Source organism: Phocoena phocoena, chromosome 8 (assembly GCF_963924675.1).
Source record: "Phocoena phocoena chromosome 8, mPhoPho1.1, whole genome shotgun sequence".
Taxonomy (NCBI): Eukaryota; Metazoa; Chordata; class Mammalia; order Artiodactyla; family Phocoenidae; genus Phocoena; species Phocoena phocoena.
This window is the reverse complement of record NC_089226.1, coordinates 54,753,079-54,769,510: the sequence shown is the minus strand read 5'-3', so window position 1 is coordinate 54,769,510 and position 16,432 is coordinate 54,753,079. Positions and strand designations below refer to the sequence as shown.

The 16,432-nt window shown below is 39.4% G+C and overlaps 1 protein-coding gene and 1 non-coding gene across 3 annotated transcripts in view; one reads left to right on the top strand and one right to left on the bottom strand.

The window, feature by feature from the left end:
- INTS4 (integrator complex subunit 4) overlaps positions 1-16,432 on the bottom strand; it is a 110,928-nt gene that overhangs the window by 92,795 nt on the left and 1,701 nt on the right. The window contains exons 2-3 of one of the 2 annotated variants that reach the window (XM_065881454.1): positions 12,165-12,359; positions 2,558-2,675 (exon numbers count right to left, since the gene is read on the bottom strand). In XM_065881454.1, the coding sequence (XP_065737526.1) occupies positions 2,558-2,675; positions 12,165-12,359 (313 nt within the window). The remainder of the gene's footprint in view (positions 1-2,557; positions 2,676-12,164; positions 12,360-16,432) is intronic. The other variant, XM_065881455.1, reaches the window with a different exon arrangement.
- LOC136127730 (U6 spliceosomal RNA) lies at positions 6,468-6,574 on the top strand. The gene has a single exon (XR_010656181.1). It is a non-coding gene; the product is annotated as a U6 spliceosomal RNA (small nuclear RNA).

The following is a 16,432-nucleotide window of genomic DNA, read 5'->3' as shown; positions in this document are numbered from 1 at the left end:
ACTGTTGTGGCCTCTCCAGCTGCGGAGCACAGGCTCCGGACGTGCAGGCTCAGCAGCCATGGCTCATGGGCCCAGCCGCTCTGCGGCATGTGGGATCTTCCCGGACCGGGGCACGAACCCGTGTCCCCTGCATCGGCAGGCAGACTCCCAACCACTGCGCCACCAGGGAAGCCCAGTCTAGCAGTTTGGACTCGACACTCCCACCAAGGAGCTCAGCCCCAACCCCCGGTCTGGGAACCAAGATCCTGCAAGCCACACAGCATAGCAATAGAAAAACACACACACACAAAGGAGCAGTACAGGGGCTTCCCTGGTGGCGCAGTGGTTGAGAGTCCACCTGCCGATACAGGGACACAGGTTTGTGCCCTGGTCCGGGAAGCTCCCACATGCCACGGAGCGGCTAGGCCCATGAGCCATGGCCACTGAGCCTGCGCATCCGGAGCCTGTGCTCCGCAATGGGAGAGACCACAACAGTGAGAGGCCCGTGTACCGCAAAAAAAAAAAAAAAAAAAAAAGGAGCAGTACAATAACAGAAATAAAAAATAAAATTAGAAAAAACGAAAAATAAAAATATAAGTGAAACAACTACAAGGTAAAACAGAACCACAACAGAAAAAAAAAAAGGGAACAAGCTAAAAGGAGCTGAATAACAAACTATAAAGAATAAAATAAAATTAGAAAAATCAAAATATAAATGAATCAACAACAACAAGGTAAAACAGAAACACAACCTAAAAAAATTTTAAAAATTAAAAAAGACCCTTGGCTGTGGGGGCAGAGCTTAGGCAGGGGCGGAACTTAGGCGGGGGTGGGGTTTAGTGTGGGGGAACCTAGGCGTAGCACCTGTGGGGAAAGGCAGCACGGCCTGAGGGGGGCCTTGGTGTGCAGAGTTTGGAGTTCAGAGGTAAGGCCCTGGGTGGGGGTGTGTGGACGGAGCTTAGGCTCAGCACTGCTGGACCTCAGAGGGCAGAGGATTAGGCCCAGGACCTCAGCAGGCTCCCCACGGGCCCAAGTGGGCAGGGAAATGCTGGCTGTGCTCCCTTCCATTCCTCCCCTCTCCCGAGGGTCTCCCCTGTCCCTGTTGATCCGCTAACCATGGGTGGGCCCCACCTGGTCTGGGAACCCCTCCCCTCCCCCAGCCACCCCTCAGGGGCGCCGGTCCCATCCTACCTCCACTTCTCCTTCCCCCTCACTCCCCGACATGTCACACTCCCCCTACCCAGTCACTCAGTGGTTCCTACCATCCCCTTCGATGTCTGTGGTCCCCCACCAGTGCCTGGTAGGTGCCCTAGCTGTGCAGAGATGCAAACTCAGCGTCCTCCTACTCTGCCATCTTGACTCCACCCCCATCAAATTGTTTTATGGTAATAGTAGGAATACTTTTTAAATTTCTCCCTAATGTCATTACATTGGCATTTCAATAAATGCCAAAATTTTTTTAAAAATATATTTTGATTGTTTCCTGTGAATTAAAAGTCTTGGGTCAAAATTCAATACAGGTAAAATTTAAAGTTCCTTCTAACAAAATAAAAAATTCTCAACTTCAACCCATGGGCCACTTATATAAGATATTTGTTATCATTAAACAGTTGTACAGTAAGTGAATTTAGATTGTCTCTTGAGTTCACTGGACCTTTATTACTCTCATAACCTCAAGTTGATAGACTAAATGTTGTCTAATATTTAAATAATCATATTTGTTTAAATATGTATACTCTAAAATGAAATAAAACTATTTTTTGAAACTACAAACAATTCAAACAAAACTATAGTACTTTCAGGAACAGCCACAAAGGATTTCATTTTATTTAATTTTAGAATAAATATCAAGGCAATGAGGCACTAACCCTATAAGAAAACCTTGTACATAAATAAAACTAGATAATCAAAGAAAAAAAATTTTAATGTAAAATAGTTTTCCTTTTCACCTAAACACAGAATAATTTTAGTGGGCATCAACAAGGAACAAACAGAAAAGGCAACAACATATGAGACACGGGAGATGTTGCCTTTATAGAAGTAAATTGTGGGGGACCGCATGAGCAGGGCAGCACCAGGGCAGTTTCTGAGTTAGTAGGCACAGTCAACAAAACATCAACTCTGTCACATACTATGTAACCTTGAACAAGTTAGTTAACTTCTCTGAGCTTCAGTTTCCCAGCCTATGAAATAGGGACAACAGTATCTATCTTATGTCATATGTAAACTATCTTAAGTATATGGCACTTAGTAGAGATCAATAAATGATAGCTATTAAGAGATAAACCTGTATTTTAACTCTAGTGTAAATATACGTACATGGTTTTATTGAATCATCCTCAAATTCCTTTTCAATAACCACCAACACAACAAAATTTTGTTCTACATTGTATACAAAAGGAACTAAAGATTTCTGATCTAATTATACAGCTTTTTCTTTTTTTCTGGCCAGGCCTGCAGCATATGGGGTCTTAGTTCCCCAACCAGGGATCAAACCCATGCCCCCTTCAGTGGCAGCTCAGTCCTAACCACAGGACAGCCAGGGAATTCCCTATATAGTTTTTAAATTGTAACTTACTTTCATTCTGCAGGATGTTAATGGCATCATCCATAATGCAGTCTGGTGAAAATCCTGCAGTCTTTGACAGTAAACCCAACAATGATGCAATTTTCAGTCTCACAGATGGATCATTCTCCTGAAACAAAAGAAGCTATTGTTACATTGATGCTCTACTCTCAGGAACATGGGAAACTAATATCTCAAAACAGTCTCAACAAGTATTTCTTAAGCTTTATTTCTGAAAAATTAACTTTATATGCTTTGGGGGCAGAAAGTTTTTCTCAATCTGTATGTTACACCTAAATACTACAAAGTGAATGGAAATATTTTATGCCTTCCTGATGTCATTAACTTCTAACGAGATGTGTGCTTTTGGGATTAAAAGTACCTTTCCTCCACTTTGCAGTAACATTAGACATGAGTTGCAGCAACTTGGACCACCAACACTGCCAGCACCGGGCACTCAACACTGCTGTCAGCACCACTGTTTTTGGAGCCCCAGAAATTGGGTGCTGCAGCTACTACTGCTATCACCAGAAAGAAGTTTTCGTTCTACCTGTGTTTTTTTGGATCACCAGATCCTGATCAGAAGTCTGGGGCAGGTGATGGGACTTCCCAGGTGGTCCAGTGGTTAAGACTGTGCTCCCAATGCAGGGGGCCCGGGTTCAATTCCTGGTCAGGGAACTAGATCCCACATGACGCAACTAAAAATCCTGCATGCAGCAACAAAGATCCCGTGTGCCACAAGTAAGACCCGGTGCAGCCAAATAAATAAATAAATAAATATTTTAAAGAAAAGTCTGGGGCAGGTGAATCATTGTCTGGGTCTAGGTCCTGGGTCTGGGGCCCAGGGCAAGAGAGACTAAGACATGAGTTAGCGTGGCCCATTTAGCTTCAATATCGGGAGGTGGTCTTTAATTTGCACCAAGATTCCTAGGGTGAAAAACTTCCCCCGAAGACCGAAAGGAACATGTCTTTTTGTTCATCACCATATCGCAAGTATGTAGTACAATATCTGGCACTAAGTAGACAGATGTTCAATAAACATAGGTAAAATGAAAAAAAAAAAAAAAGTACCTTGCCAATGCTAAGATTAAGCAAGCATTTCTGTCCCAAGGACAAAATTACTTAAATGGATGCTCAAAAGATGAAGGGCCTTCTAGATGTGACCCCAGTTTCTAAGGAGGTAACTGGGCAGAACAAGAAGGCCTGAAGCAGGAGAAGGGACAAAACATATGCAGTCAGAAGACCCTGAATCCTGGCACACCACTTACCATAAGTTCAACCTTGGGAAAGTCATTTTCTTGGGAACTTAAGCTGTGGAGTGCAGCAGGAGAAAGGGCTTTGAAATTGGCCAGATTGAGGTGTGAAGCCTGGACTCACTATGTAATAGCTGTATGTCTTGAACAGGCTAATTAACCTCCTAAGCCTCATCTGTGAAATGGGGCTAATAACAACCTCAAACGGCTACTGAGAGGAAAACAACTCACACAGAAATGGGCATACAGAAGGCAATCAAATATTAATGCCCCTCCTTCCTTCCTCTATGATCATCAGTCCTTTCATGTGGAGGGTAATAAAACCTGAACTGAATCCCTATGAATATGATACTCCGATAGGTACCATAAAGAGCAAATAAAAAACACGTGAAAAATAAGGATGCAATCACCAAGCCCAGAATATGGGAAATTCCATGGGTAAAATGCCTAGTTTTTAAACAATAAATATCATGGGAAAGAAAAGGTGGTGGGGGGAGGGAATGCTATAGATTAAAAGAAACTGAACAGGACAGCTAAACTAACCAAATGCAATGTGTGAATCTTGCTCAAACAAACCAACTGTAAAAAGACTTTAAGACAATCAGTGAAAGCTGAACATGGACTAGGTATTATATACACTATTAAGGATTATTGTTAAGTGTCATTTTTTTTAAGTCCTAAAAAAAGTCCTAATTTGTTAAACACAGATAAGTGTTTACAGGTAAAATGATATGTTGTCTGGGATTTGCCCCACCCCCAAAAAAGTAGGGGAATGAACCAAACAAGAAGAGCAAAATGTTGATAATTGTTGAAGCTGGATGAGGAACACTGGAAGGCTCATATTATTTTCTCTCCTTTTGTGTATGTTTGTAAATTTACAAAGCTGCTAGGGATACAACGGTGAATAAAACAGAAGCAATCCCTGCTCTCATAGCGCTTATATTCAAGTGGATAAGACTGGCAAAAGAGGGAATCCTCTGGTGGTCCAGGGGTTAGGACTTGGTGCTTTCACTGCCATGGGCCCAGGTTCAATCCCTGGTCGGGGAACTATGATCGTGCAAGCCGTCTGGCTCGGCCAAAAAGAATAAAAAATTTAAAAATAAAGACTGGCAAAAGAAAATATGTAATTTCAGATGGTAAGCATTCTGAAGAAAAACGACGTGTGTAAGAGGTTAAAGACTAATGTGGAGAGGCTGTTATAGACAGGACAGTGAGGAAAGTCCACTCTAAGGATCTGACCTTTGAACGGACACTTAACTGAGTGAGACAGAGAGCAATAGGAAGTTTTAGGGAAGCAGCATTCCAGGCAGAAGAATGTTGCAAACCCAGAATATGGAAGATTCTGAAATGCTGCATTTAAGAATGCATACATATCTGTTACAGTGATTCTCTCCAGAGTAATCTCTGGAGAGTGTATTTTGTTTTCTAACTTTTTTATTTGCAGAGGCAAGTCTCATTCTTTATTTTATACACTTCTATACTGCTTGAATTTGCTACAATAAATGCTACAGTTGGGGTTTTTAGAAGAATGTTAAATTTAAAACTCCACACAAACATTCCTAACCCTTCAAAAGCTTCCAGTTTCCTATGGAAAGAAGCCTGAGCTGCGGAGCATGACACAACGGCCTGCCAAGACTGTCCCGTATGTCAGCTCCCACAATTCCCCACCAAGCTTGATGCCATGAGGCTTCAAGTTTCTGTACTTCTGCTCAGATTGCTCCTCTGCCTAAACTGCTCTCCCTGCCTCCCACGGCCACTCCCTCCTGCCCCTCAGGTATCAGCAACCCCAGGAAGTTTGTCTCTGATGCCTGAACTGGACAAGAGTGCCCTTCCCCTTGGACCACCCAAGCAGCCCGGTGCAACCCCTTATCAGGCCCCTCACCAGTGCACTGTATTCATCATAGTGTATTATGTGATTGTGTCTGCTTCCCCAACCAACCTGTGAGCTGCTTAAGTGACAAGCAGAATGCCCAGAAAGCACTTCGTACATTCTGATAAAAATAAAGGGAAGGGTATGGGAAAAGGAAAAGCCACGTGTCCTACTTAATTCACTCAGTGAACTAAATAATTCATCCATCATCTGTTCAACAGGATTTCCTGAGTACTTACAAGGCGCCACTGTGTTTGGCCATGGGGATACACTGCCCTCATGGAACTTTAAGTTTTAATGGGCAAGGCAGACAATTGTCAAGTAATGTCCAAATACATAACTACAAAGTTGTACTGTAAAGGAAAAATAAAGAGTCCTATGAAAGCATATAACAAACACAGACTTTAATTTGAGGCAGACAGAAAAGAATAAATGAATGCTCTCAGTCATGAAAGAACACCACAGCTTCCAGAACTGAAAAAGGGGGAAATGTGGCTAAAATGTAGACTACCATGAAATGCGGCTACAGAGGCAAGCAGGTGCCACAACTTTTTGAGAATTATGGCAAGTGCCTCTGATAGTGCCCAGAAGGTAGCAGGAATTCAATACATATTTGTTCACTGTTGAATAAACAAATGAATAGTCTTTGTCCTAAGAACAATAAAAATCCTTTGAATAACTATAACGAGGAGAGTGACATAAACAGATTCAAATTTCTGAAATACCAAACCAGCCTCAATATAATGATTGGATTGGAAGGGGCAAAAGTAGCCAGAGAGACAAATTAAGAGTAATTGCGGTGCTTGCTTTGGCAGCACATATACTAAAACTGGGACAATAGAGAGAAAATTTGCATGGCTCCCATGCAAGGATGACATACAAATTCATGAAGCATTCCATATTTCTGAAAAAAAATTTAATCCTTTGAGCAGCGAAAAATAAAAAAAGGAGTATTTGATTAAAAAAATTATAGAACAGCAAAAGAATCTGAATGGTTCCAAAGAATTATTCATCTTTCCATTCATTCTTTTAATAAAGTAAATAAAACTTAATACGCGAAAAAAAAAAAAAAGAGTATACCGCTATAGTCCAGCAAAAGGCAATGCCAAGACTCTCACTTACGTTAGGGGCAGGCTAGATAATACAGAACAACCTTCCCGCTAAGGAAAACTAGAATAGTATTACGGATGCCAAAAAGAAAAACATATGTGTGTCACTTCTCAACGGAAACAATACAATGATATATTTAAAATACTAAAAACAAACAAACAAATAAAGAAAAACAGCCAATCTAAAATTCTACACACAGCAAAAACATCGTTCAAGAAGGGAGGTAGGGGCTTCCCTGGTGACACAGTGGTTAAGAATCCACCTGCCAATGCAGGGGACACTGGTTCAAGCCCTGGTCCAGGAAGATCCCACATGCCATGGAGCAACTAAGCCCGTGCACCACAACTACTGAGCCTGTGCTCTAGAGCCTGTGAGCCACAACTACTGAAGCCCGAGCACCTATAGCCCGTGTTCCACAACAAGAGAAGCCACCGCAATAAGAGGCCCACACACCGCAATGAAGAGTAGCCCCCACTTGCCACAACTAGAGAAAAACCTATGCACAGCAACAAAAACCCAAAGCAGCCAAAAATAAATAAAATAAAATAAAATAAATTAAAAAAAAAAAAAAAGAAGGAACGTAAAGGGAATTCCCTGGCAGCTCAGTGGTTAGGACTCAGCACTTTCACTGCTGTGGCCCAGGTTCAGTGGCTGGTTGGGGAACTAAGATCCCACAAACCATGCAGCATGGCCAAAAAAAAAAAAGAATGGACGTAAAACTTAAAACTTTTCCATACATACAAACACAAAGAATTTGTCATTGAGTGCCACCAGTAAACTCACAATAAATGGAAATATCAGAGAGTATTCATCAGCCAAAAGGAAAATAATCCCAGATGAATAAACAGTCACAGATACAAGAAGGAAAGAAAAGCAATGATAAATACATGTGGGTAAATGATAACTACATAGGTAAACTTAAATGAATATTGCCTGTAGAAAATAACAATGTCTTCCAGAGTGAAAAATGGAGAATTAAAACATAAAACTTCATTAACACATGTAAGTCAGGAAGGTGGATAAATGAAGTTAAAGTCCTCACATTGTTCAAAATAGAAACTGTACCATTTAACACTTGACTTTGATCAGTCAAGAATTCATGTAAGGGGCTTCCCTGGTGGTGCAGTGGTTGAGAGTCCGCCTGCCGATGCAGGGGACGCGGGTTCGTGCCCCGGTCCGGGAAGATCCCACATGTCGCGAAGCGGCTGGGCCCGTGAGCCATGGCCACTGAGCCTGCGCTTCTGGAGCCTGTGCTCCGCAACGGGAGAGGCCACAACAGTGAGTGGCCCGCGCACCGCAAAAAAAAAAAAAAAAAAGAATTCATGTAATAGCTAGGTTATAACCAGTAAAAGAAGTGTAAAAGAATGTATAACTCCCAAGCTAATAAAAAAGGGGTGGAGGAGAGAATTTTTTTAAAAGAGTCAATGCAAAAGATGGCAAGAAATGAGGGAAAAGAAAAGAACACTGAGCAGGTAAGACAAATAGAAGGCATTTAATAAGAGGGTAGATTTAAACCGGCATATATCAATAAACACATTAAATTTAATGAACTAAATGCTCCAATTGAAAAACAAACACTGTCAAGTGAAATTTTTAAAAAACTAACTACATGTTTTTTACATGGGTCATAAAATGTTATAAAAAAGATGAAAATAAAAAGTAGAAATAGGTATACCATGCAAACTTTAATCAAGAGATAGTTGGTATCATAATATTAATATCAAACAAAGCCGTTATATGCTGATATGATTATTTGTAAAGAATCCAAAATCTACACATAATTTATTAAAATTGTTAAATGAGCTTAGCAAGGTTGTTAGATATAGGATTTAATAAGCAAAAATCAATTGCATTTCTGAATATCCATTCTGTACTGTTAGAAAATAAAATTTTTTAAACATATCATTTACAATAACAAAATATTAACTATCTAGGAATAACTAACAAAAAGATGTACAAAAGGACTTGCCTGGTGGCACAGTGGTTAAGAATCCGCCTGCCAATGCAGGAGACACAGGTTCGAGCCCTGGTCCGGGAAGATCCCACATGCCATGGAGCAACTAAGCCCGTGTGCCACAACTACTGAGCCTGAGCTCTACTGAGCCTGAGCTCTAGAGCCCGCAAGCCACACTATTGAACCCAAATGGCATGACTACTGAAGCCCGTGGGCCTAGACCAGCCTGTGCTCCGCAACAAGAGAAGCCACCGCAATGAGAAGCCCGCGCACCACAACGAAGAGTAGCCCCCGCTCGCCGCAACTAGAGAAAGCCCACGCACAGCAACAAAGACCCAACACAGCCAAAAATAATTAATTTAAAAAGTAATAAAATAAAATAAAATCTACACCAGCCAAACTACCTGTATTTCTTCTAACGTGATAAGTTATTTCACATCTTGATGCCTTTGCTCACAATTGCTCCTTCTTTCTAAAACGTCTTTCCTCCTACTTTCCGACTGCCCATAATCTGATTAAGATTCATCTCAAGCATCACTACTCTATAATGCCCTTCTAGGCCCGTGCTCCCAAGTACAATTGATTACCCTCTTCTTTAAAGTTATATCATAACCTGTCTCAGATTTCGTAGCACCTATAACATTGTATTATTATCCATTTTTTGTTTAATCTACCCAACTAGACTCAGATTAGGGATCATATATTAATCTCTGTATCATCAACATGAAGCACAAGGCCTGGCACAGAATTAGAATTCAGAACACTTAGAGTGAATGAAAAAAATAAACAAATGAATAACTCAAGCCCTTACCATCTATATATCACATATATTATTTGATCTACCAACTATACTACTGGCCCTTAAAGGACAAAGAACATGTCTCACAGTTCCCAACATCCTCCACAGCAACTAACACAGTAGTATAAGTGAAGAACCCCTCATGTGAAATATTAACAAGTTCAGCTACAGAAAACCTTGGATGAGAAAAGCAGAAGCCAAAGTAGTTATCTACTAAAATACAAGATACCATATTTCTGTATAAAATAGAAGAATAAAAAAACACTATAGTCATCAATCTAGAACTGGACCCATTTATCATCCCTCCTCCTTTCCTCTGGGGCTAGAATCTACTAGACTAATGCACGCAGCATGGCCTGGTTAAAGAGCTTGGGGTCTGACATCAGAATGCCTGAGTCCAATTTTTCTTTTAGACATGGTAACGGTATTGTGATTATGTTTTTAAAAAGAGTCTTTATTGTTTAGAGATATAAACTGAAATTTATGAATAAAATGATACGATGCCAGGAATTTGTTTTCACAAGAATCTGGTAGAGGGTGAGAGTGGAGGAAATGGAAGTGGACAGTAGGAGTGGGGGAGGGGGTGGGAATAAAACAAATTTAGACATAAAATGATAATTGTTGAAGCTGGGTAATGCGTACATGGGAATTAAACTATTCTAATTGTATACATATTTGAAATGTTCCATAACAAGAAGTTGAAAACAAAATTCCATACAGTCCAGCAATTCCACCCCTGGGTATTTATCAGAAGAAAACAAAAATACTAATTCCAAAAGATATACGCACCCTTATGTTTGTTGCAGCATTATCACAGCCAAGATTTGGAAGCAACGTTAAGTGCCCAACAATAAATGAATGGATAAAGAAGATGTGATTTATATATACAATGGAATATTACTCAGCCATAAAAAAAGAATGAAACCTTGCCATTTGTGACAACATGGATGGACCAAGAGGGTATTATGCTAAGTGAAATAAGTCAGAGAAAGACAAACACCGTATGATTTCAGTTACATGTGGAATCAACAAAACAAAACAAATGAATAAACACAACAAAACAGAAAGAGAGTCATAGATATCGAGATACATAGGCGTTTGCCAGAGGGGAAGGGGTTGAGGGGGAGGAGAGAAATAGGTGAGGAAGATTAAGAGATATAAACTTCCAGTTGCAAAATAAATGAGTCATGGGTATGAAATGTACAGGGTGGGGAATATAGTCAATAACTATTTAATATTTTGTATGGTGACAAATCATAACTCAACTTATTGTGGTGAACATTTTGAAATGTATGGAAATACTGAATCACTATACTGTGTAACAGGAACTAACATAGTGTTATAGAAAACAAGGCATTTTACAAAACAACTGACCAAATTTCTTTAACAGGTCAATGTCACCAAAATAATAAAAATTGTTCCAGATTTTTAAAAAAGCAAATGCCATGTGTGGAGACAGTTTGCATTTCGATTTGAACAAATCAACTATAACAAGATATTTGGGGAACAACTAGAGAAATGTGAATATGGCCTATTTGTTAGATGACGTTAATTTTACTTGAGATGCTTAGATGGTTATATTTTTTAAGTGTCCCTTTGTAAGAGGTATTTACTGAACTATTTAGGGAAAAATATTATGATACTTTAAAAAAACTTCAGGAAAACAAACTGAGCAAATTTGACAAAATATTAATAACTATTTAATCCCAAAGATGGGTATTTGGCAGTTCATACTGTATTCTCTACTTTTCTATAAGCTCAATAATTTTCATACTAAAGTTTAAAATCCGAAGTCATCTGTGATTCAAATATTTGAAAATTATTTCTTCTTTTACTTCAGATCTTACTTACAAATAAAAACTGAAAAATAAACCATTTTGCAAATTTCATTTTCTGCTTAAAATATTTCCTCTATTTAACTATGCATGAATTGATGGTTTTTTTCTAACCCATGAAAATAGAGATATAAAATGCCACTTAGCTAAAAAAGTTAAAAAAAAAAGGGCTATTGCAGTTAGATATGAGGGCCTTGAATTAAAGCAGTAACAGCAGAATGAGAGGTTGAAGTTAACTCCTCCTTTGTGCTCCAATGCACTCTCAGTACTCTGAGCAATTTGATGCATTTTATCATTCACATCTGTTTCCATCTAGATACTGTAACCTTTTTTTTTTTTTTTTTTTGACTGCATTGGGTCTTCGTCGCTGCGTGTGGGCTTTCTCTAGTTGCCGCAAGCAGGAGCTACTCTTCATTGCGGTGCATGGGCTTCTCAATGCAGTGGCATCTCTTGCTGTGGAGCACGGGCGCCAGGTGCGCAGGCTTCAGTAGCTGTGGTGCACAGGCTTAGTTGCTCCACAGCATGTGGGATCTTCCCAGACCAGGGCTGGAATCCGTGTCCCCACTCTGCCACCAGGGAAGCCCCTGAAAGCTTCTGATAATAGGATCTTTTTGGACCTTTTGGATCTTTTTTATCTCTGTATCCACAGTGCCTAGCACATGGAAGACACTCAGTAAAAGACTGTTGAATGAACACGTTATTATTTATTTTGCATATTAACCTATTCTGCAGACACATGATACAACTCTTATACATAGTCCCATACACACTCTCATCAGGTACTCAAGACCTTCTTACCTTGTAATAATGTTCCAAGAGAATCCTGACTACTCCCTCCACACTTTCTGCCTCCACAGGCTTCCTGGCAAACTGAAGTAGGTACTGCAAAGCATCTGCTGGGGAGGTAGCCTTACACAGATCTATGTGGAGTGCTGCAGATTTACTTGGTTTTGTCAGTCGGAGTTTCTTAGTAGCAATTTCCTCCTGCTGTTGCTGCAAGAGGGTAGGAAAGATAAAACATGAAAACTTGACTGAAAACAGAGAGTTGCAAATTTAACTTTACCTTGTTTGATGGAAATAATTTTTCCTATACCAAAATAATGTATTTAGGTAACAGACCCAGCTTAAACAAAAAGCAGTGTTGTGAACTGGGAAAGGAGCCAAATGGAGACAAAGCTATGAGTCCCAATTTTGCTTTTCACTAGCTCCTACAGCTTTGGGCAAGTTATTTAACCTCTCTAAGTCTCAGTTTCTTTCTCTGTAAAGTAGGTCCACGAATATTTTGCTCTGCCTATCTCTTAGGATTGTTGTAGCTTTAGGGTTAAGAGGACACACAAAGGATCTGCTCCACTCCTTATTAGAAAAGAAATCTCAATTCGACAAATATATTCAGACTGTGCTGAGGCACCTACGAGGCTCACCTTGCCTCCTAAGAAAACTACAACTGATGGGAATGGTCTGCAGCTTACACTGAGGAAAAAAATCTTCCTCTCATAACAGACGACTATTTTCACCCAAATCATTCTACCTTTGTTAGAAGGATGGTCAGTATAGGAAAAAAATACATTGCCATATGCCTAGCAAACTGCAGTTACTTAACAAATATTTACTGAATGATTGATTTGGAATTAGAAGTTGTCTCTGATTCCAACTCTGCTGCTCGATTCTAAGTATGTCATGATTCACATTTTTATCATCCGTAAAAAACAGAAATGATGACCTACCACTAGTCTATCTCAATCAGGGATCCTCATCTGAACCACAGAACACACAAAATTAGCTGAGTAACTATTTTCTCAATTTTCCCAAGGATGGTGCCTAACTAGAACTATTCTAGATGCATCTGTTACATATGATGAGTGCCAAAAAGTTCACGTAAAAGGGAACCTGTTACTCCAGGGCTTACGTAAGGCCCTGGTGTGTAGATATAGAGAAGATCACAACAGAAGATAAAAGTTGTAATCAATAGTAATCATCAGAAAACTACTAGAGCTAATCAACGAATTTGGTAAAGTTGTAGGATACAAAATTAATGTCCAGAAATCACTTGCATTCCTATACACTAAAAATGAAAGATCAGAAAGAGAAATTAAGGAAACAATCCCATTCACCATTGCAATAAAAAGAATAAAATACCTAGGAATAAACCTACATAAGGAGGTAAAAGACCTATACTCAGAAAACGGCAAGACACTGATGAAAGAAATCAAAGATGACATAAACAGATGGAGAGATATACCATGTTCTTGGATTGGAAGAATCAACATTGTGAAAATGACTATACTACCCAAAGCAATCTACAGATTCAATGCAATCCCTATCAAATTACCAATGGCATTTTTCACAGAACTAGAACAAAAAATCTTAAAATTTGTATGGAGACACAAAAGACCCCGAAGAGCCAAAGCAATCTTGAGAAAGAAAAATGGAGCTGGAGGAATCAGACTCCCTGACTTCAGACTATACTACAAAGCTACAGTAATCAAGACAATATGGTACAGGCACAAAAACAGAAATATAAATCAATGGAACAGTATAGAAAACCCACAGATAAACCCACGCACCTATGGTCGACTAATCTATAACAAAGGAGGCAAGGATATACAATGAAGAAAAGACAGTCTCTTCAATAACTGGTGCTGGGAAAGCTGGACCACTACAGGTAAAAGAATGAAATTAGAACACTCCCTAACACCATACACAAAAATAAACTCAAAATGGATTAAAGACCTAAATGTAAGACTGGACAGTATAAAACTCTTAGAGGAAAACATAGAAAGAACACTCTGACATAAATCACAGCAAGCTCTTTTTTGACCACCTCCTAGAGTAATGGAAATTAAGAAGAAAATAAACAAATGGGACCTAATGAAACTAAAAAGCTTTTGCACAGCAAAGGAAACTATAAACAAGATGAAAAGACAACCCTCAGAATGGGAGAAAATATTTGCAAACGAATCAATGGACAAAGGATTAATCTCCAAAATATATAAGCAGCTCATGCAGCTCAATATTAAAAAAGCAAACAACCCAATCAAAAAATGGGCAGAAGACCTAAACAGACATTTCTCCAAAGAAGACATACAGATGGCCAAGAAGCACATGAAAAGCTGCTCAACATCACTAATTATTAGAGAAATGCAAATCAAAACTACATGAGGTATCACCTCACACCAGTTAGAATGGGCATCATCAGAAAATCTACAAGCAACAAATGCTGAAGAGGGTGTAGAGAAAAGGGAACCCTCTTGCACTGCTGGTGGGAATGTAAATTAATACAGCCACTATGGAGAACAGTATGGAGTTTCCTTAAAAAACTAAAAATAGAATTACCATATGACCCAGCAATCTCACTACTGGGCATATACCTGGAGAAAACCATAATTCAAAGACACATGCACCCCAATGTTCACTGAAGCACTATTTACAATAGCCAGGTCATGGAAGCAACCTAAATGCCCACAGACAGACGAATGGATAAAGAAGATGTGGTACATACATACAATGGAATACTACTCAGGCATAATAAGGAACGAAACTGGGTCATTTGTAGAGACATGGATGGACTTAGAGACTGTCATACAGAGTGAAGTAAGTCAGAAAGAGAAAAACAAATATCGTATATTAACGTATATATGTGGAATCTAGAAAAATGGCACAGATGAATCAGTTTGCACACAGAAATGGAGACACAGATGCAGAGGACAAACGTATGGATACCAAAGGGGGAAAGGGGTGAGGGGTGGTGGTGGGATGAATTGGGAGATTGGGATTGACATATACACACTAATACATATAAAAAAGATAACTAATAACCTGCTGTATTAAAAATAAAATAAAATTCAAAAAAAAAAATTTTCCCTTAACGCTTGATGCATCATAATGATACCTTGAGCAATCACCTCTTTACAAATTTACACTTCTACAGAGAAGAGACTAGGATTATTCTAGACAGGAACATGGCATGGCATGATAAAAAGACCAAGGGCTTTGAAGTCAGAGGAATTTGAGTTCAATTACCACTTACTAGCTAGAGGAGGCCTTCTCCTTCTATAAAAAGGAATACAATACCTACATCATAGGGATATTTAAGAAGTCTAAAGTATAATGTCTTTATTGTGCAAACACATAATAAGCACTCGATACATATCAGTTCTCTCTCCCTCATCTTCATAGCAGAGGAAAAATAAGAGAAGCAGTAAGATCTCATTTCATCACTCCATGGTAACCATGCATGAACAATGAAGTGAAGAAAGGAGCTCTTCTCTTAAAATCCTTACCAATTTCCATCCTATTCCACACAAATTTGGTCTTCAGTGTTATCTGGGCTGCAGTTAGGTCAAAAGATTGGAAAGATTTTTTTCCCTAGGGAGTATATAAGGAGAAGGACAGACCAATATCTGCTATCATTCAACCATCTATAACATTTTAGTGAGCCAGGCCTTATGGTCTATCCAGGGAACACAGATGAACCACGCATCATCTCTGCCCTCGAGGAGCCCAAACTGGTGGGGAGATATGTACACTAGTAATTATAGTAGCACTCAGTGATAAGTACAAATAGATGAGTGCTACAGAAGCAGGGGAGGAGAGACTAAAGCAAAAATATAAGTCCACTGAGTGGAGAACAAAGAGAGAGGGAAGCATGACATCTGTTCTATGTAAAGGAGACAATAGATACAAAAGTTTGGAGAGGTGCAAACACGTGGCATGCTGGAGGAGGGGTGAGTAGTCTTGGTAAGGGGGAACAACAGAATACTGGAAAGAAAGGAAGTGACATTTCACAACAAAGTGAAAGTAGTTAATGCCACTGAACCTTACACTTAAAAAATGGTTAAAATGATAAATTCTGTGTTATATATATTTTGCCACAATTTTTTAAAAAGGGGGGCAAAGGAAACAGAGCCAGGAAATCCCAAAAAGCAAGCCACAGAAGAGGGAGCTCTGTGAAGTCAGAAAGCTTTCCTGAATGTTGACTCATTTTAAAAGTTGAGGAAAACTAATTTCACATAAAAAGGGGCAACAAAAGAGTGTAAAGGTAAATATCAAAGTTATTTTCAGAAAAA